Genomic DNA, 21,134 nt, shown 5'->3' on the forward strand with positions numbered 1-21,134 from the left:
GTGTGTGGCCAAGAGATGAGCATACAGCCAAGAGCATTTGTGGTGTTATGCAAACAAAAATACATGGTCTTCATAGACCTTTATTATAGTAACTTTGTCTGTGTTTTTTGTCACTGTTAAATCACCCACTTAATAGAGACTTGTGTCTGGACTTTATTTACAAAGTGCTAGTACAAGGATCAGTTCAGCTTCCCTCTCCTTGATGGCTTCACCCTCCCCTCAGTCACTGAGGTCGCTTGAGGTGAGATGTAAACAAACTATAGGAGCAGGATAAGCAGAGAATCTGTAGACTCCAGAACACTTTTTCAGATGTACCAATACATGTTCAGAGATAAAGGCACACAGGTAACTAGTAGGGTGCATCTGTACAGCTTCTCCCTGCTCTGTACCTATCAGCAGCTCTGGTAATTATAATGTAACTGGTGCTAACTGAAAGACTTTTGCTGCACTGCATCCTCCTGCATTTATTCAGTCAATTAAATGTCAGACTGTCCCAGAAGGCCCATTGCTTCCTTTCTTGTGCTGGTTAACTCTTGGAATGATGACAGACAATTGCTGGAGGAGCAGCAGATAATGTGCCTGCAATCTGTTCTCATCCAACCAAATTATTGCTACAAGGAGGAGAATTAGTTGGGTATTACTGTGTCTATTGAGATATTGAAACCTCCAGGACTATTTTTCCCCTTGTTCTTCATACGCACACTTTTATTTGCATCTTCCATTGCATTAAAATTTATTGCTTACAGTAAGCTTATTTAGCAGTGCTTTTAATGAGCTAAAGAAAAGTATCATTAGCAGTTCATGGACACAGTTCAAGTCTTCAGAAGCTAGGAGTGCTAGGAGACCACAGGAGCATAGACATGTATGGTGGACGAAGATGTGTGAGTTCATTGGAGTAAAACACATGCTGAGTATTGGGAAAGGTGTACTGCCCAGGAGCTCTGCGACAATATAGAACAGTCTCAGAAGTAAACACCAGAGTGCTGCTGGAGTGGTCAGAGAAGAGCAAAATGGAAATGGTGGCACAAATATGCTTATGCCTATCCCTTGTGCAAATGAGATCCATAACATTTTGAGACTTCTCTTTAAACACAAGCCATGCCACTGGCTGCAGGTCTACTGTAAATGAAGCCCCTGTAGCAGTTCAGCAATATTGCAAGTTCTGCTACTACATGAGCCTTTAATGCCATTCATAATGATTACAGGACTAATATACTGAGGCATTCTTCCCAAATTGTAATGTGTTCTTACATTAACATAATGCAGTCATTTATCAGAGAGAGAGAGAGAAAAGGAGGGAGGGCCTTAATTTCATGTCTGCTGGGGCAAACAATTACAAATTGCAGGACTGTGTGAGTAAGGACTGAGACTGGCTCAACTATTAATAAGCTCCCTGAACTGTCCCTGTATTTGCCTTGCTCTTGCTTTCACTTGCACTGAGGCCCCTTTGCTGTTGAGGCTAGGCAGGTTTTCAAAGTTTGGTGATGCCACTTACACTGAAAAACTGCAGACACTAATAATAAACAAGAGGAACAGTGCTGCTGCTCGGCCCTTCGTCCAGGCATGAGAAGTGCACTGGGCAGCCTGTGAGAACTCATGGACTCTGTGCATGAGGGAAAAGCTGGAGGTGTAACAGAAAGGCTGACAGCCACATCTGCATGGGAGACACACAGCCCTGTTTGCGCTTAGAAATGAGGAAATAAGAGTCTGGTCAGTGGCCTTGGGAATCTCTTTCTTCATTGCCCTCCCACTTACATTAACCCCTCTTTGCCCAGCCTCCTATCACTCTAGTGTTGGCTTTGAAGTTTTGGGTTTGTTCACATCTGGGAACCCCACATGGGAGATCAAAGAAAAATAAAGAGGTGAGGCAGAGCTGTGAAAGGAAGTTAATGTTTCAGAGGAAATGAGAAGTATAGAAATCATACACACTGAGTAATCCAGGCTCGCATCACAGACTAACCTGGTTGGCCAACATGTCTATTGGAAAACACAGAGATGTCAGACTTTGTTTCTCAAGACTCACCCTGTTGGCTGAATGCTGGAACCTTGCCCTGGAAATGTAAAAGGCTTGGGGCCACTGTGGTATATAAGCTGTATATGAACTCCCAGAACGACACTGTGGCCAAAAATACTAGTATGGTCCTTGAATGTAAAACCTCAGTAAAGTCAAGTAAGAGTAGATGGGTGTTAGAGCTGGTATACTTGGTATAGCAGTCTTGGTATATGTCTTTCGTCAGTGCTGAAATAATGAGTTTTGTGTTGCAGTACCAAGAACAGTGCGAAAACTGGCTAGTAGTAAAAACTGATGCTAAAATGGGTAGTAAATTGAATAATGCTAATGGATAATTGGAAGAAGTTCAGAGATTTTAGAATGATTAAATGATAGGAGGCATGACATAGTAAGACACCAAGATGTTCACCTATTTCATATAGAAGTCAAAATGAAGGGACAACCTGAATGCAGCCTGTAAGTACACAGTAACAACATTTGGAAGACTGCTGCCAGTTCAGCAGACAAAGGTTTAACAAGATCTAGTAACTGGAGTTTGGAGTTAGGCGTATTCAGATTGGCAATAAACGACATCTTTCTAAGGTAAAGGGCAGGCACCATCTGGATTACCTACCTCTAGTCATGCTTTGTGGAGGTTTTGAAATCATGGGCAATTTTAATTGAATTTTTCTTTTTCTAAAAGAAAATGCTGTGAAGCCACTGGCCTGTATTGCATACTGGATCCAGTACTCTTACTGCACAGCTTTCTCGAGGTTTCTGGAGCTGAATTCAGATTTCCTGGAAACAACTTGAGGATTCTGGGATCTGAGTATCTTGTAGTTTGATTGATACCATTGGTATTACAGTTATACTTTTCTCATCATTCTGTTTTCCCAGAAAAACCCATTGTTACAACATCTAACTTCCATTTTTAATAAGCACTGAGATGATAGCATGATTTTACTGCATCGATTTTGAGGGGTTGACTAGGGAGGAACAAAGCAGTTCTGGTTGCAACTAAGTATGAACTTTTTACTCCGAACTGAGGGAATAATACCACTGAGCTAGTCTGTTCTTATTCTCTCTGCAGTGCCTACACTGAGCCTTACAAGGTATGCCCAGTTTCCATGATACCAATGGAAGTTGTCACATCAGATGAGGAGCAGAGAAGTTCAGAAGAGGAGGAGAGCAGCCCTGGTGATCCCAGCCTCATCAACAAGGTAAAAGTCCCAAAAATGGGGACTGCATGAAAGCTGGAGAGGAAAAAGCAGTTAGCAGAAGGATCTGGATTCTCAACTCTCTAGGCTCTTTGTCTCATGCTCATTTAGGAATGTCAGAGCCATCAGTCCTTTACTCCCCCGGTGTGTTAACAGCAATTTGCCCCTATAGCATGTGGCAAAGGCAAAGAATGTAGTCCAAAGACAGATAGTGGAGGCAGCATAAACAGCAAGAAAGTCCTGACTTCAATGTCAGGAAAAATGTCTCGCTCCAAAGGATTTAGCTGCAATCTTGAAAATTTAAAACTCCACTGAGTAAAAAAAAGACAAATACCGTATTGGAACCAGTTTTGCTTTGGCTGGAGTAAACTATTTAGTAGGTCTCTGCCATCTCACAATTCTCTCATTACAGGAAAATCCACTTGTATTTGGGTTTATTTTACTGATTTCTGATTAATAAAACAGCTCTTAAACAAATTATGGGGAAGATCATGGAAATGTGACCACATCTTAAGACCATTTAAGGCTGTTTTAATCTCCAGTAAGCTGACTAACAGTGCAGTTGTTAAACAAATGGCATTGAGCAGGCTTAGGCACAAATTTACCTTCGTTTTTCACTGGAGGGCGTGTGTGCGCATGCGTGCATGTGTACGCGTGTCTGTGCTTAAAAACCAACGTGAGCCTACCCTTGGGTTACTGTACAAGCACACAGTGCATAGCTCATTTGGTATGCATGCAACAAATGGGTATGTTCTTCTGAAGTCTTCCAATTTGAGCCCCAGGCACTAAGGCTGCATAGGAAAACAGCAAATCCTGATTACCTGCACCTCTCTCTGCCTTTCATTTTGTCCTGGTCTCTCAGTGTCAACACAGCTATACAACTTCCTGATTATAGATAGCTTGTGTTTGGTCATGAGCATGTGTCAGAGCCTGAAAAAGTCTGTGCAGATGAGCCTCCAAATCCAAATGATGGCTAAATAAGGGTCAACTCTGTCAAGGAAAAGCATAAGTAGATTGATTCTAGGAAGATCAGATCTCTTCAGGCATTGCCAGAACGTGAAGCTTTGTTTAGAGGCCAGTATGAAGAGGGAAGCATAGTTTCCCCCCTACCAGGACACCAGTTCTTTAGAAACAGAAAATAGAAACTGCAAGCAGAATGACATTGAAAGGTAACCTAAATTGCTGTTGCTTTAATCTTGGAGGGGAAATAGCTTCCTTTGATTTCCCCACATGCCATATCTCAGTTATGTCTAGCCTGCAGGGTGCTAAACTGCCTCTGGTACCAGTGGAAAAGACTGTGGTTTGATCTTCATGATGACATGAAACAAGTGAAACAGTCACAATCAATCTTTTTTCCTCTGAGATTTGTGAGGTTTTATTTGCTGGTTGGTTGTTGCTTTCACACTGTTTTGGAAAGGGAAAAGCCTTTAAATTTCTGACATTCCCCATTAAGTGAAAAACATTTTTCTTTTCAGATAGTTTCCTATTAGTTAGCTGACAAACCACTAGCATTTCTAGAGTGTACCCTAGTGTCTTATCTAAGATGACTAGATTTCTCAGCATCTCGTGATGGTAGTTGTGAAGTGACTATAAAACTTTGACTTGAGTTCACAAGGGAATGCATGCAATCACTGTGCACTGGGAAGTAAATTCAAGACTGCTAAAAACAATTTTATTGCCACTTCTTGTAGGGTTTTACTAAAGACACTGGGAAATAATGTTTTTCTAAATGTCTCCCTTATTGCATCTCATGTATTTTAATTGTTCTGTTGCCCTGGTGTAACCACACTGTGTGGCTGTCAGAGAAGAAGGCAGCACTTAGAGAACAAGTATGTGCTTCAGAGTCTAACTGGAGGTATCTCTCCCACTCTTCAGAACACAAACTGTTTGCACATGGCTGATAGAGAACATCAGAACAGGTGTGGTTGCTTTGTTGGCCTTTGCTTCTCAAGCTGACTGTCAGCAAGGATCACAGTACCCAGTACCAGACTTCCGCAAGCTCTTGGGGAGCTCTCTTAAAACAGCTTCACTTTACTGCAGGCCATATTTCCAAGCCAGCTGACGAACCAGTGAGTGCTCATGTCTCAGGAAGCACTGGTGTCTTTACAGAGGACTTCATAGAGGACTGTTTTTCCTACCCTGCTGCTCCTGCCTCTGCTTATTGTCTTCTCACACCAGTCTTCTATGTGCCAAGGGAACATTAGCTGCTCTATCAAAACCTGCTTCTATAATGCCAAAGTGCAAAGAACTTGTCCAGCTCCCTGATGAAGTGATGTATCTCTTGGAACAAAATGCCTGGGAGTGGCTGTACAATATGAAAGAGTTCAGATACACTGTCACTTGGGGAGAATTGGCAGACACGTATTGGTCTGGATGCAAAAATAGGATTTCAAAATGAGCTAATCTTGTCAAAACAGCCATTTAGGGCTGGCAGGCTAAGAATCAAATTTGGATTTTAAAAGACACATACGCACATGCCAAAAAAAAAAAGAATCTTCTGGGGTTTGTTTGTTTGATTTCTGTTTTTCTGCTCCTCAGGGAAACTTGGTTTAAATAAATGCATGAAACAGCCTCGATTATAAAATCTCCCCCCGTGTCCAGATACATGAATTTCATTTACATTGAGCTGAATTCTATCTGCTGCCTTTCGCGGTCATGAGTGAATTTCTGTACCAAAATGCAAGGAGCATGCTTTGGTTTTGCTCATCTGCTTTCTCTTAGCTTGTTTGCTGGAGAATCTCAAGACTTCCAGTTTGAAGCAGATTTTTTCCTCTAATGTTTCTTTTTAAGCTCATTTTTACAAGTAAATTTAGTTTAAAAAGTTAGCTTTGTACACACATTTCCTAGTATTGTTTCAACAGCTCATCTCCTTTGAATCCATGCTCTCCTGGGGACCAGACTCATGCAAGTGGGGAGAAATTTTCAGGGGCTGCTAGAGCCCCTGCACTGTAAACAATCTGAAACACAGCCAGTAGTATCTGTTGTGGTATTTTTTACATTATCAACTTTATTTTAAAGAGCAAAAAGAGAGGCTTTCATCTCTGTTAGAGGAATTTTCATTATTAAAAACCTATTTAGAATGGGGCAGGTATAAAAATGTAAAACAGGAGGTGGATTTTGAATTTTTGCCTTTATTCCACTGGGAGTACCTCAGACCCTGAGAAGTCTAGCATTTGTCATCAGAAGTCACATGGTAGTCCTGATTCTTCTGTATAAGAGTAACAGTGAAAATTCATTATTTCTGGTTAAAAAGGCTCTTTATTTCCTTCTCTTCACTCTGCTGGCATATCATAACAACTTAGAGAACTCAGAGACAGGGAATGCTGTAAGTTTTCTCAACCTTTGAGATTCTACTGGATTATATTACGAAGAGCGGTGCCCTTCACTTACACTACTGATGGAGATTCACTCCTTTTTTTTCTCCTGCTAATCTAATTTAGAAGATGGTCCTGGACCACCTCTTATTCATATGTCTTTTATATGTGTTCATTTAATTAAATCCTTACCAATTTATCAGAAGGTGACACATGGCTTTTCTGTACTGGGCTCTCAAGGTTGTATGATGGCATCTGAGCTGCCTACAGAAAATAATATTGGAATTAGAGATTCCAGTTAGGAACAGAAAACTCATGCCTAGTAAAATAAGGACTTTCTCTTCATCTCCTACATCTGAACCTTCACTCACTAGACAAATGCTCAAGGTCCAGGATGCAGAACCCCAGATTTTTCTTATCATCATTGAGCTGGATTCAAACCTGAACTTCATGATTGCTTTTTACTGCTAAAAAAAAAAAAAATAGATCCATCTGGGACCCACTCAGCTAATGAGCATTAAAGGAATTATACGGTAAATGAGCTTAATAGTTAAGATTCGACTAGACACCAACTTTAAATAGAGTTCCCTTTGGCAGAACTTAGTTTCTGTAGCAGTTTCAGAATTTCCAGTTTTAAAAAGAAGATCAGAAATAGATCTTGGAAGTGTACTTTTGAGGAAGATGCTGCCGTATACTGAATCATCAGCTATCCCTCTGTAGCTCGTGCCCCTCACTTTAGGGTCAGAATCTTCAGGCAAAAGTCTTCAGACAGTTCCTTTCTTCTAGGTACTTTTTAGGACTGAATCTTCTGTGCATTTGATGCCTTTTGTCACTAACCTTATAAAACCTCCAATTATTATAAAACTGAAAGGATTCCCGAGACAATTCTTTTACCACACCTAACCCTTGGCTGGCTGAAGATAAGGAACCAGCAGGGAGAAGTGATTTTTATGCTGCATCCAGAGAAGAGAAAAAACCATCTTATGCAGATTAGTGATCAAACATGCAGGCAAGGCAGAAAGTTAGGTGCTAGCCTTTCAGTTCACTGTGGGAACCTTTAAAGGGAAGCCTTTAAAGGAATTCACTGATATGATAGTATCAGGAATGCATCTCCCTTCCTATTACATTACTACTACTACTACTACATTAACAGCTCTATTTGGGGAAGTAGGTTAGGTTTGGGGAAGGGCAGACACCTGCGGGATGAATGACAGCAGAGATGCAGCAGAGGCCTTAGGGTGATGTGCATATAAGAAATACAGACAGATGAAGCACAGGTTTTGGGATCAGTGGGGATGGATAAAGCATGGGAACCCACTTGCTAATTTAAGAACTTATTTTTCCAGCATCTTGCAGACAGCCATACTTATGGTCCTGTAATGACACAACAAAGCATAATGTCTTGGACTGGGCTTCAAGAGCTATTTCCATCATGCTGCTTCATCCAGATGGTGTCACACAAATACTAAAGATGTATGATATATGCTGATCAAACAAAGCAACAGGCTTAAAAATAACCCCACTAGTCAATGGAAGGCATTTAGACTGTGATCAATGGCACAATTTGCCCCACAGCAAAAGGAGGCAGAGTCTCCCTTTACAGGGTGCCTTTGGAAGGAGAAAGCAGTGGCTGGGTAAACACAGTGCTGAGCATATTGAAGCAACAATAGCTATTTTAAGAACTCTGTTATAGTTAGGAAAGATATACAGCAAACTCTACGTTAAGCCACTAGGCAAAGGAACAATTAAGAATGCTCTCTTAAATTGGTCTGTAAACACAGGAGGGAGTTTTATGTGAAGAACTGAAGGGATTCTCAGTAAAATAATACGAAAAGAATGTGATTAATATGTGTGAATACCTGTAAGAATTATAGTCTTTAAAGCACTCAGGAAATAAATTAATACAGATCCTAGAAAAAGTAATAAAGCCATAGCTGGAACATAAAGACATTTCTTTCATCCAGAACACAGATCTGTCTGTCAGTTAACTGTATTGGAAATCTAAAAGTGAACCAATCTGTATGCAAATACTGTTGAGTTTAGTCTAAATCCAGCAATATGTTAAAAGGAACTGGATAAAACTAGCATAGGAGACATGTGGACCCTGGTGGCAATATATGAAAGTCTGTAATGAGGTGAATAGCATGTAACCACAGAGCGAAATGGTATAAAAGAGAGGAATTCAGATCAGACACGGTTGGATTTTATGCCAATGAAACCCCAAAGCATTCTGGCTAGTCATTTAGGACTTTTGGTTTAATATATCTAATCCTGCCTAGACTGTTGGTGTGCTGGAGAAATGAAGGGGAACTTCATACATATAGGGAACAATCTCTGTATGCTGGTCTTGTGAAAAGGCAGCACTGGAGGTAAGATGCTCCACCCTTCTCCCAGGTATCACAATAAAAGGCAGTGGACAAAAAGGGAGCCAGCAACCCCATATGGCAGATGGAGGGGACCTGCACCGCACACAAACAGGGAACACTAAGCTGAACCTCAAAGGTCTCACGACAAGCAGGACAGCTACTGAATCACAGCAACAGTATATAACACTGCTTTTGCTGCTCCTTAGCCATTTCCACCTGGTGGGCTTGGTTTCCAGACTCCATTAATCATTCTGTTTTGCAAACCTTTAACCTTCACATATTAAAATATGCACTCATGCTCACACACACACACACAAAACTGAAACATGCTGAAGCTGCAAATGACAAGACTTGTGTGCTTCGAAGAAGCCCCTAATTCATATGCCTTTCAAGGGGCAGCTCTTGATTTACACAATTACACAGATTCCCCAGGAGAGCTGCAATCTAGCTCTTCAAGGACAGGGGTTGGGAGACAGATGTGGACAGCTTCTCCTTCTCTCTCACTGATTCACAAAGCCAGCCTGAAAAAGTCATTTGTTCTTGTAACACCTCAGTTTACTATTGGCACCACTGTGGAATCACTGTTAACTGCTTCATAGTGCGTGATAGTTACAACAGGGGCATTATGAAGTCACTCAGCTCAGAGGTTGAAGCTTATGAAATTGTGATAAGCCTCTGATTGGGTACCATCAAGGTCCAATACCCCTACCCTGAGCAGCATGTGAAATGACATGCACATACTAAGACGGACAGAGAGATGTAGTTTGTCCGTGTCAGTATGGCAAGCCAGTGGCATGCACAAGGATGAAGCTGCTGATTCCAAGTCTTCAGTAGTTTCCCCGCTTTTGAAATGCAAAGGGTCACTCCCTGAGTACACCAGAGAAGTGACTTGTCCAGTACTAATGCTTCTGGGGTTTAGTGAATTGTTCTGTGATCTGCTTGTGCTGCTCATAGGCCAAACAACCCCATTCCAGCCCCATGGAGGCAGATTTGCCCCCAGCCCCACAATTTTTTAAGCTGGATCAGGAGACCAGTCTGGTTCTGATCAAGGTCATGCAAACAACTAGATCAGCACAACTAAGAGCTGGCACTGGGCCCAGAGGGCAGTGACTGGCACTGTCACCAAAGTGCCATCAGCTTTTATGATTAATATGTCTTAGCCAAGAGACAAAATTCAGGGACCTCAGTGTCACATGGCCTGTCACAGGGCAAGTCAGAGAGTGCATCTAGGCATTGCCTGTCTTGTGTTATTTAATTGCTGTTTCTTAAACTAGGAAATGAACTCTGAGATAGACAACAGTATCTAGAGACAGACTTCTGGGAACAGGGGATAGAGGGAGTGCAGGTCCCTCAACCATCAAGTTTCTGAAACAAAGTCCAAGTGATTATTGTAACACCTCCAAGCTGCCACCTTTTTAGAAATCTTAACTCTCTGCAGCCAGTCATGTGCCCAGCCCTGTGGTATGGCTCCTTCCCAGCTCCCTCTCCAGAAGCTGCCCTCCAGCCTCAGTGCATGCCTTTGCTTAGCAGATGGAGGCTGTGCAGCCATGTGGGGACCCTTGGCTTTCTGCTTCACTGAGTCTTCTTCCCAGCATACTTGGTCTGGCAAGCACTGTCACAAAGACTTGATGCTGCTCTCATTTCACCTGAGTCCACTTTAGGACACTGAGGGCTGTTTTATTTACTGCTTTTAGACCACTGGTTTAGCTCCCTACTTCGCCACTGGTAAAAAAGCCAAACTTTTCCTAGAACATTCCTTTCAGTACATATTTCTATGCTTTGTTCATCTCTTATCATAAGGAAGAGTCATGAAGTATGAGCAAAATGCCCTAATTAGCCACTTGCACCTCAGCGCCATACACTTTGCTTTCACAGTTCACTGTGTCTTCCAAGATGCCCACCAGTTAAGTAGATGCCACTGAGATTTCAGTGTTGTCTGGTGAAGTACTGAACTACTTCTGGAGATATTTATGGCCATTTCATTTAGACATTTTGTTTATCATGCAATAAAGCCCTTTGCCCCATTTGCTTCCCCAGCTCTCACGCACAGCAGTCAGAACAGTTTGGAATATGACCATTTTGATAAAGAACTCCCTTTTCCACGTAGTATGAGCCGTGACAGCCATGAAGCTAGTCTGTTTAAAGTTAAGCACTTTCTGCTTCTTTGACAAATTTTGGACCTGTAAAAATCAAGAGAAATTTGTTGTCCATTTTCAATAACAACACAAACTTGATATCTGCATTGGCAGCTATTGTTTTGTGCTATACGAGTATTTGAATTGGGGAAATGGCCTGTCATGGAAAGAAGTCCAGGATGCCAGACACTGAACAACAAAGAATAAAAGTCTAGTCACTATTTTTACTGACAAAATATGTCAGTTCAAAGTGCTCTTTAACACTGCTTTACTTCTTGGAATGAGATATCTCTTAATTGTCTCTGACTTTTTCTGTTGACAGAAAGAAGGCCAGTCCAGAGCTTACCTCATTGCCCAGGAGTTGATGTCTTCAGAAAAAGTGTGAGTTCATAGTTACAAACTATCTGTTGCTATTCTAAAGTTGAAGCTAGGCAGCCCACGCTTCCATATTCATTTGATAGCAATTAATAAAAGTTTGTCTCTTTCCTCAGATATGTGGAGATGCTCCAGCTGTTACACATGGTAAGTAAATAATTTTAATTACTGAAGCCTAAATAACATTTTACTTAGCTGCAGTTTAGAAGACATAGAAACACTGATGGGATTGAGGAGAATTTAAGAAGGAATGGCTTACTGTGAACCATTGCAAAGGAATATGTCTGCCATTAATCTGCTCTTGCTGCAGATCATCAAATCTATAAATTTATCATTCAGAGGGAAAAGCGTTGGTCAACAATGCTTGCTGGGGCTCTCAGACTGGTGTAAGATGCAGAATAAGCCTAGTGAAGAGAAAGAGATGGTGATAAACAGGAGTGAACACTCTTTCCTCAGAGCGAGACTGATGGATGCAGAGCTATGAAGGATGGTGATTTGGTTTGAATGGATTCACTCTGCTTCCTTTTGAGCTTTTTTTTTTTTTGATAATGCAGTATTGGTAATAGCCAGTATGGGCTGGATATCCACACTGTGACACAGGTAGTCACCACATGGAAAATACAAACTCTGGTGTCAGAAACGAATGAGAGAACACACAGAAGTATAAGGCCTGATAGAGAGCTCTTGTGTAGCATAAACCCACTGGTTTATGGGTTTATCTGTTCTTTTCCATGTTCAATCTGGAAAGCCATAGTCACAGCATTGTTACATTTCCCACCCCAACTGCTGTTGGATCTTCATATTCACCTGTTGCCCAACGTATTATTCTGAAAATCTAGAGAAACCGTTACCAATTTTACAATGTGTAAGTCCCTCAGAGTGCAGGGATAATATTGCCTAACAGAGGTTTTTCCATACTGCCATAGTGCAAAAAGGTACAATAAATCAAAATACCCCTTTTCCCATATTCTTCTGTATTTAAATAGCGTTAGGAATAGTCACATCAGCAAAAAATCATGCTTCACTGCACATTTGCTGTTGACACAAGTCCCACTGGCATATTTCAGAAGCAGCCATGAGTGAACAGAGAGTCATCAAACTACTGTCAAGGTACAGCACCCCACTCATGGCCAGTTAGGACCAAGGGCTTCCTTGACAACATTCCTCAGCTCAGGCAAACACTTCTCTGTTTCCCATCACCAGTGTTCTCATGAAAACACTTTCTAAATGTTCATCTTCATGTCTCAAGTTTCATCTTCTCATGTAAACCCATGTATTGGTGAGAAAGGCAAGGAAATAAACCACACCCAAGCTCTTTTCAGAAAGGAAAAAAGGGCTTTTCTTAACACTGCAGCAGGAGCAGTTTCCCATCTCATGTCCAGGCTTGGCTGTAGCTGCTATTCGTTCAGCATAACAGAATCTGTTTGGCCTTTCAGTGGAGACTTTAATAAACTGATTGATTGCCAAAATGATGACATTTCCATACACCCACTCTGCTATTGAACTGAAAGACTGGAAACACTGTGTTAGCTCACAAACTCCATATCAGTTGGTGTGGTAGTAGTGATAATAATCTAAAAGGTTAGCTGTTACTTGCCCTACTCAAAGGTAATGCAATTCTCTGGAGCAGCGACTTAAGAACTCATTTTGGTCTGAGCAAATGGAACTGGCAGGACCTTGTAGTCCAAGTCCGTGATCTCTTGGTATTCACAATTTAGTTTTCAGAATTTGATTAGTCTTTGAATTTCCTTCAGGATTATTTAATCCTCAAACTTTGTCATTCTTTTCTCCTATTTTTCTTCCCCAGTAATGCAGGCTGCACTTGATATTATTTCTTAGTGCTCACTCTTGAACAAAAATGCTGCAGGTGGCTTTCTGAGCCTAAAGTTTCATGCATCACCGAGAGTCTGGTTCATATACTTCCCTTCAGCTAGTCTATTTCAAATGAGTTTACAAGATGTGCACAAATCAAATTTAGGGTGACTCAGATTGCCTCACAGTCCCAGTCTGTATGCAATCAACCATTTGCTTTATAGTGTACCATGTTCATTTTTATTTTGCCTTTGGCTTTTGTACGTAAAATCGTCCTTTTTTTGTATGCATAAACCCCTTTGAGGTCATTATTACTTCCCTCCAAGGCATTTATTGAATTAAGGTACCTAAAAGACAGCCCTGCACTGAAAAAAAACATCAGCCCCAGCACATCCCCATTCAAAGTTGATCCTATTTCCTGGTTTACATTTTCCTCATAACAGTGGACCACAATTCTTAGAAACACCAAGACTCAGATTTATGCTTCCTAAGTATATGAAGGCATGGATACGAATATGATAGAATAGATATGTGCTGGTTCTCCAGCCTTCAGAACAGTTTGGAATTCAACCCTACACTGGGTATCCCAAGGCTTCTGACTGCAAAATGAATCTTAGGAAATAAAAAAGAACAAAATCATTATAGTGCTCCAGTCTCTAACTCAAAGGTACCTAAATGCAGATTATCATAAAGTCAGCCTCATTAATTCATGACAGCCTCATGATTAAACTCAAGTTTCAGAATTCTTGTGGGTAGCAAATTCTCAAGAACAAAAAATACCTGTTATGTAGTTATGTACCTTTGGACATGTTAGACAAAACAGAATTCCATCTTTCTAATTATTTACACTCCAAGTGAATGATTTGCTGAGTCTTTTTTATTACTGTAAATTTCTTGGATGATGTTCAAAGTTCTGCTGGACCAATCAAGTCATTACTTTCCTAATCAAATGTTTTAGTGAGTGGAACATGCTGGCTAAATGAAGAACTAGCTGGTTGTTAGACCCTCTGAAGCTCTTATAAAAGCCTAAAAGACACACTGTTACAAAGAATAGCTTGCCCTCACTCACTTAGCCTGGGGTTTTTTCTCATTTATATATTCATTGTTGTGTTTATCGGCAGTGGGAAAATAGCTATGTATTGGCCACGGAGCTTCCACAGTAGGAATGTTGAGCCAAAATAGTTTTCAGATAATGTGTCTATCTCTTAAAAGGAGAGAGAAGCCACACTAGTACATCTGGCATCAGGACAATTCCCTGGAAACAAGCCCCACTGATACAGTATTCTCAGTGCATACGATACAGCCTGCTGGTTTTGAAATTCATTTGCAGTGTTTTGGATGAATGTGTGTATTTGGCTGCATGTGAATGTGTGCTGAGGTCAGGGGTCCTGACCTAGATTGTGCCCTGCATGGCAGGATAAGAGACTAATTGTGGCTGCTGTGATAGCATTTTCTGCTGTTCATCTGGCATTGTTTCTGCTGAGCTCAGTATTGAGAAATTTCATAAGATCACTGTTTCATGCAGAGCAGGGGTCATTCAGTCTGCTACAGGAGATGTGCCACTTTTTAATTCAGGGGTGCCACTTTCATCATTAGCAGAGAGGCTGATGGCTGTGATGCAGATACCTCCAAGCACCACCATGAGTCAGACCTGGCTCACAGGATACTGTACAGAGCCTCATGTCTGCATTCAACTTTAATATGGAGACTTTATTCTCCTCCTTTGAACTCTTCAGCCTCCTCTCAGCTGTAATGTCTAGATGTCCCTTAGATTCTGCAATATGCAATGTCTGTTGAATCCACCTTCACTTTAAAAGTGAACATGGTTGTAAAAGCCTGCACCATTTTATGCAATTAGTATAGACTTCAGTTGCATAGTTTGGGTTGCAACAAGATTTCACGTTTTCCTCCCTGGCCCCCTCACAAAGCATCAAATATGAATGACTTCCCAATATTATCAGTCCATTAAAATATCAGCTTGACTTGGGAAGCAATTGCAATTCTAGATATACAAGTAAAATGACTTTTGGATGCATGTATGTTGATGTATGTATGTATGTACTTTACTGAAGAGTATGAAAATCTGGATGCCAGGTGGGTACTGTGGTGTAAGCAAGGTAAACATGCTGTGTGCAGACAGGATTTGTGCAGCTGAAGTGCCACTATCCCCAGGTGGGGACTCAGGCAGAAAAATGCCCATGGTTTTCCACTAATACTTCTGCTTTCTACACTCACTTCCTTTTTACTTTTTTTTCCAGTGTTGTTCCATAATGGAAACTCACAAATATATTCTTGAAATTTGTAGAAATATCCTAGGGGAACTTATTCACCCATCAGACCTTTCTTGTTCTTTGATATGGACCAGAGGTATAAGCAGAGAAAGCTGATTCAGCCATGACAGCAATAGAGATCAGACCTTTGGTTGGTATAAATTTACATAGTTTTTCTCTGGCAGGTGGCTGCAAGAACAGCAGATTATTAACTTCTTCAAGGCATTGCATTGACTCCTTTTGAGTTAAGATTTCTTTCCCTCATTATCAACAACATGAAGATAATTCATAATCTGGGAAGCAGTTGAGCTCTATTCTGCTTTGTGCATGACTGCAGGGAGAAGCTTTGTTCCTCCCAGTGAGACAATGGAATAAAGAGCAGGTAGAGACTTTGTTTCAGCACTCAAGATCTGGAACATATTACTCAGACTGCAGGCATTCAGAGCTTTTCTAATCCAGCCACAGTCTAGCAATCTGGTCTTTCTAGTATAATGTGCACTTTTTGTTCACAGAAATACTATTTATTTCAGATATTTCTCTTGACCTGTTAAAGAGTGGCTTTGCTCTACAGTCACCATCTTCTACTAGAAAGTCATGGTTTCTGCCTCAAATGCAGGCCTGATGTCAGGAACACAGTGCTGAGAGCCAGGGAGAAGGAACCTCAATTGCCATGGGCAGATCAACTGCTGGTCAAACCACAGGACTAAATATTACTATTGGCAAAGCTCATATTAATGGTGTACTCCTTTCTCCTTCTATTCTCCTTCCATTATGGTCAATATGCAAGAACTAAGATTTCCATTATGACTGGATTAGCATTGTCTACACTGTTGTTTTAGAAGATGAACAAATAACAACAGAAAACCAAGGAGATCTAGCATTCCTTGGACAATTTTAAAAGGTTTTCTTTCAAATAGAGCTGTCTGTTTAGCTACACTTTTAAGTCAAAATCCTGACTTTCTCTCCTCCAGCTTACTCACCTTTCTAATCTACATAGTTGCTTTTGGCCTATTGTAGGTGGCAGAACCATCAGCTTTTTACAGTGAAGGTAGAGACTAATTTTGGTTCTGTTATTTCCTGACTACCCCAACTAGACTGGTTGCAATAGTCCTCCATTCCCTAGGGATTCATTCATCCCCATTCATTCATCCCCATTGGATGAACTGATCTAACTTGGTCTACTCTGTAATATAGAGAAAAACAAACAGATATTCTGGATCCAGACTGAATTACTGCACTACAAATTATTTTCAAGTAGAAGTTGAAGAAAAGGAATCACCCAACATAGCAGATATATATATATACATATACACACATACACAGAGGCAGGTTTTTTCTCCTGGGGAAAATACTTGCCTGAAACAATGGTTTAACTGACAAGAGATTAGTTTTCCTTCCTTTCACTGGGGTCTTGCAAGGTTAAATGTTCTCAGGCTAATAAAGGCTAACTGGCAGCCGGACTGAAACACAAAAAAGATCTGAATATGTATGGGATGTATCCATCTTGCAAAATGGCTCTTGATATGCATACAGGATCGCTACAACTGATTTTTGCAGCTGGGTTCCAAAGTACATTCACCCCCATTGTTGGAGAGATATAATACACAAGCTTACTGTTTCTGCATCTGCTCACAAAATCCTGGAAGCAAAACCCAAAACTAACTCCTATTAACTACGCCTTTTGCTCGTGTATTAGAACACTGCATTTTGTGTAGATATTGAATCCGACAGAGAACTTCCTTGATAAGTGCTCTACCAAAAATCTCTGTGCATTGCTGGCATTGCTGACTTCTTTGAAAGAGTACCTGGAAATAACTACCTGCTACAAAAGTTTCCAGGTTGTTCATCCCAAGTAAATCGGGGTACCTTTCTGTAGCCCTGAGCTAGGTACCTAATTTTTTCTCCCCCCCTAAACTCTCCTGTAATCACTATTTCCTCTTAGCATTGTCAGGCACTCCCAGCATCAATAAAGCATCTCATATCCCAGCACCCTACGGTGAGCCTCATCACCTCAGAGAGGGCATCACATTCTCTTCCAGGAGCCAAGCATGTGACAGTTAGGCTGTGCTCCACATAAACCATGAGATGTTGTTGAAATTAACCCTGCTTGTCTCATACTCTTATAACAGGTTCCAGGTTACAGTCCTCCTTTCCAGCAGAGAATAGAATTCTTCAGAAGCATTCTTGGGGGGTAAAAATGTAACTTGTATGTGTTAGTGATGTGCACAAACAAAAGAAGAAAAAAACAAATCCAACAAATCCCTCCTTTGTGGCTGTTGGGTTTGATCCTCTTCGTTTCACTTACTTATTTGTAGGGTTTATTTCAGGGATGTTAAATTAAGGATATGGTCATTGGGTGGTTATAAAGGGCATATTTATGGGTGCCCAACATGCAATGAAAAGTTTTATGTTTCAAAAATGTATTTTTATAGCAGAGTTGCTAACCTTTTATGTCATCTAGCTGGCTTGGGTTATGCTTTCCCAGGCACAGACAAATACCGGTGCAGGTACAGGCATAAGACCGGAGTGAGATCTGTAGGCTCATCCGCCCCTGGACGAGATTAAGCTCTGTAGCTGTCACACCAGAGCCTCAAACTGAACAACTTCAGTTCATGAAGCTGTTCTCAGAAAGTTTTGATCCAGCAGAGAATTACATGGACTCAGTGTTTGGTACCTTCTGAGTTTAGACATGGGGCTTGGGTGACAGACTCGGAGACCTTCAGTTGCCGTGACTGATTACAGTTAGTGAGACTGCAAAAGCACTCTGCAGTTGAATAATGGCCTTCCAGGCACTCAGCATTTTCAACAGTGACATAATTATTTTTTTAATGGATGTTTATAGTGATTACTGTTATGCTGCAGGGTTTTTATTAATCATTAGGAAGCTGGCTATCTAGGCAACTGGAATTAAATAATTTGTCTGAGAATTCATTATAATCAAGGGGGCAGGCAATTAATGACTAATTAAATCCATTGAGATACTGTGGGAAAGGGGTGTTAATCTTGTTGCTCAGCTGTGGTGGAAAATGGACAAATACAGTGTTCAATGTGTTCGATGTTAATTTGGAAAAGATGACAGCTCTGTAACATAATAGGTTACTTAAGCACATCAGTAGTGAACTTACTACAGCTATTCACTTGCCCATGCACAAAAAGCTGAAAGAACCCTTTAGATTGTTTCCCTTTCCCTAGTCTGTGTTAATTATGATGACCGAGGACTTTGAAAGGTTGCAGATTCCTTTGAGTTACGAAAAGCATCCAGAAGACGGATTGACTTGCTTAGTTGATTGGTAAGTCTCTGGAGTGTATGCTGGCTGAAACGTGATGTTAGATAGGCTAACTCACACATCAGAAAAAATGGAAAATTTAATAGCAGGACGCATGGTGGAAATCAGACCCAGATAACTAGGAAACATAGTAATACTCCTTCAGAAATTTTTACAATATTGTTTTATCTAGGATATAGTTAACCAAAAAGAAAATTGTCACCATAATCTTTTTTTGCCTAGTTCTAGTGGCTTTTCAGAAAACAAATGCTTCACCTGTCATAGTTGCTAAATCCCATATAGTATGGGTGACTTTTCTTTTGGCTAGTATCCATTACATTGTCCAGTCATCCCAATTCATAGCGAGTCAGTGTGTACATTGCAGTTGACAGTAACAGAAAAGCCAGGAATGAATCTGAGGAGACTTAGACCTGCTCTTGCCCACAGTCAGTTCCTACTGGTGAGAGAGGAATTTTGAACTTCAGGGAACAGAATTTGCCTTTTTGGCAATAAGCTCCTTGATCACTAGATCCTGACAGAGGAAGATACTCAACCCATCCCACCCTGGTTCAGGGCTGGACAGAAACAGCTTGGCATCTTTCAATGAGCTGTGCAACCTTAGATATTTCCTTTTATCAAGCCCCTCCTTCCTTTCACAGTACATTTGGCCACATCACATAGTGGAGTAGGAGGCCAGGAAATTGTCTCTGAATGGAAAAATCTAGCTGCCATTTCTATTAACTCATCCAGCAGAATAACCTTCTCAGTGATTGTTAAAGCAGCAGTATTTTTTTTATCTGATGAACTTGCATCTGTGGGTAGACAGAGAGTTTTTTAATATATTTTTTAAAAACCATTAGTTTTAATAATAACACTATTCGTGGAGACACATGTGAAAAAACACATTTGCAGCATGGATCTGGCCAGACTGGTCAGACACCAGAGCTTTCCTTCATAGTAGATCTGCATCAGGTTGGAGCACAGCTCAGCGCAAACCGGGTGGAAAAAACAACTCCTGGTGTGATGGCCTTAGTTGGACAGGTTGCAACCATGGCTTTAACACCAGCTCTGCTGTGACTAGATGCCTGGGCTTTGTATGTGGTTTTGAACTACCTGAGCCTTCATGAGATCACCAGGAGTCCCTATTGGGACTTGCTTTTTTAACTTAGGATGCAATGTTACCCTATCCATAACACGCGGAAGGCTCTGTCTTAATTCAAAGTTGGTTGTTTTCCTAGTAATGCCATATTCTCATCTTGTGTTCTGGACTACTGACTAGACCGCACAAGATCATATCATATCAATGTGATAAGATCCAGTCCTTCCTGGCTTCAAAGTCAGTGAATCTAAGTATATTCAGCTACAAAGCCTCAGTTCAAGTATTTTTAATGCTGAATTTAAAAACAATACCCTGTTTGAGGTACTTACTGGAAAAGGCCAGCATTTGTAGGCTGGCTGGCAATAAGAGAGAATGCTGCAATGCCTTACCTTCACATACAGGGGAAAAAAGGAAAGGAAGGTCAGATAAGGACAGCTAGTATTTTTATAGGGAAGGAAGCTTTGCAATCTCCTAGTCTGCAGCTGCTACACCGAAAGAAGTCATCAGGAGCTTTCAAACCTCACAGTTAATGTGGCCTTTCTGTTGAGCTGTTTTCAGTATTTACTCTGGTTTTCAGTTTTATCCCTTTTTCCTCATCTTGTGCAATAAAAGCTCCATGCACTTCATGACTTATTGGGATGCAGAAAAAAGACTGGAAAAGGAACTCACAGGTTTAGTTTCTAAGCAACTGTATATGAATGCCTAGTTTCTGCTCTCAGCACAAACTGGGGTGCACTTAGATTTTTAATTGTTCACTTATTTTCATAGAAAAACTGAGATTTAGATACTTTGACCATGTAGAGCTGACTAGAAAAAATGGGAAATTCAACAGTAAGAGCCCAACCTGACCCTGATAGAGGAAACACACAGGGTCATCTCCTTACAGGGAATACAGAGGATAATTAAACCTCTAAACAGGTTTGCCTGAGGACTGTCCTCAGGCAAACACTGAATACTGCACTAATGCTCTCCTATCACTTGTACTTTGTAGCAATACTGAAGAAGTGGGTGCTGAAATCACACTCTGTTAGTTTCACTGAATGAAAGCTGCTGCTTTTGACCACCAGCTACTGCTATGGAGATACAGCATGTGGTGACAGCACCTTGGCTCCTGCAAAGGCAGGCAGAGCCCCTGGGTTAGGAACCTGCCCCACGCTGCTCAGCAGCAAAGCTATACCTGTGCACAGCATCAGCCTGCCTGCCCTGTGTTGTGCCTCACCTTGCACCCACTGCCACAGTTTGATTCAGACCTCCCCAAAGCCCAGGCAGCTTGAAGTACCTGAGCTTCTC

The 21,134-nt window shown here is 41.1% G+C and overlaps 1 protein-coding gene across 2 annotated transcripts in view; it reads left to right on the plus strand.

The window, feature by feature from the left end:
- The window catches only part of FGD5 (FYVE, RhoGEF and PH domain containing 5), a 93,275-nt gene that overhangs the window by 34,128 nt on the left and 38,013 nt on the right, over nt 1-21,134 (plus strand). For both annotated transcript variants that reach the window (XM_051788854.1, XM_051788855.1), the window contains exons 3-5: nt 3,081-3,210; nt 11,345-11,403; nt 11,514-11,544. In XM_051788854.1, coding sequence (XP_051644814.1) covers nt 3,081-3,210; nt 11,345-11,403; nt 11,514-11,544 — 220 coding nt within the window. The remainder of the gene's footprint in view (nt 1-3,080; nt 3,211-11,344; nt 11,404-11,513; nt 11,545-21,134) is intronic.

The sequence above is a fragment of the Manacus candei genome, unplaced genomic scaffold (assembly GCF_025592945.1).
Source record: "Manacus candei isolate 608988 ecotype Guabito, Panama unplaced genomic scaffold, ASM2559294v1 h1tg000025l, whole genome shotgun sequence".
NCBI lineage: Eukaryota > Metazoa > Chordata > Aves > Passeriformes > Pipridae > Manacus > Manacus candei.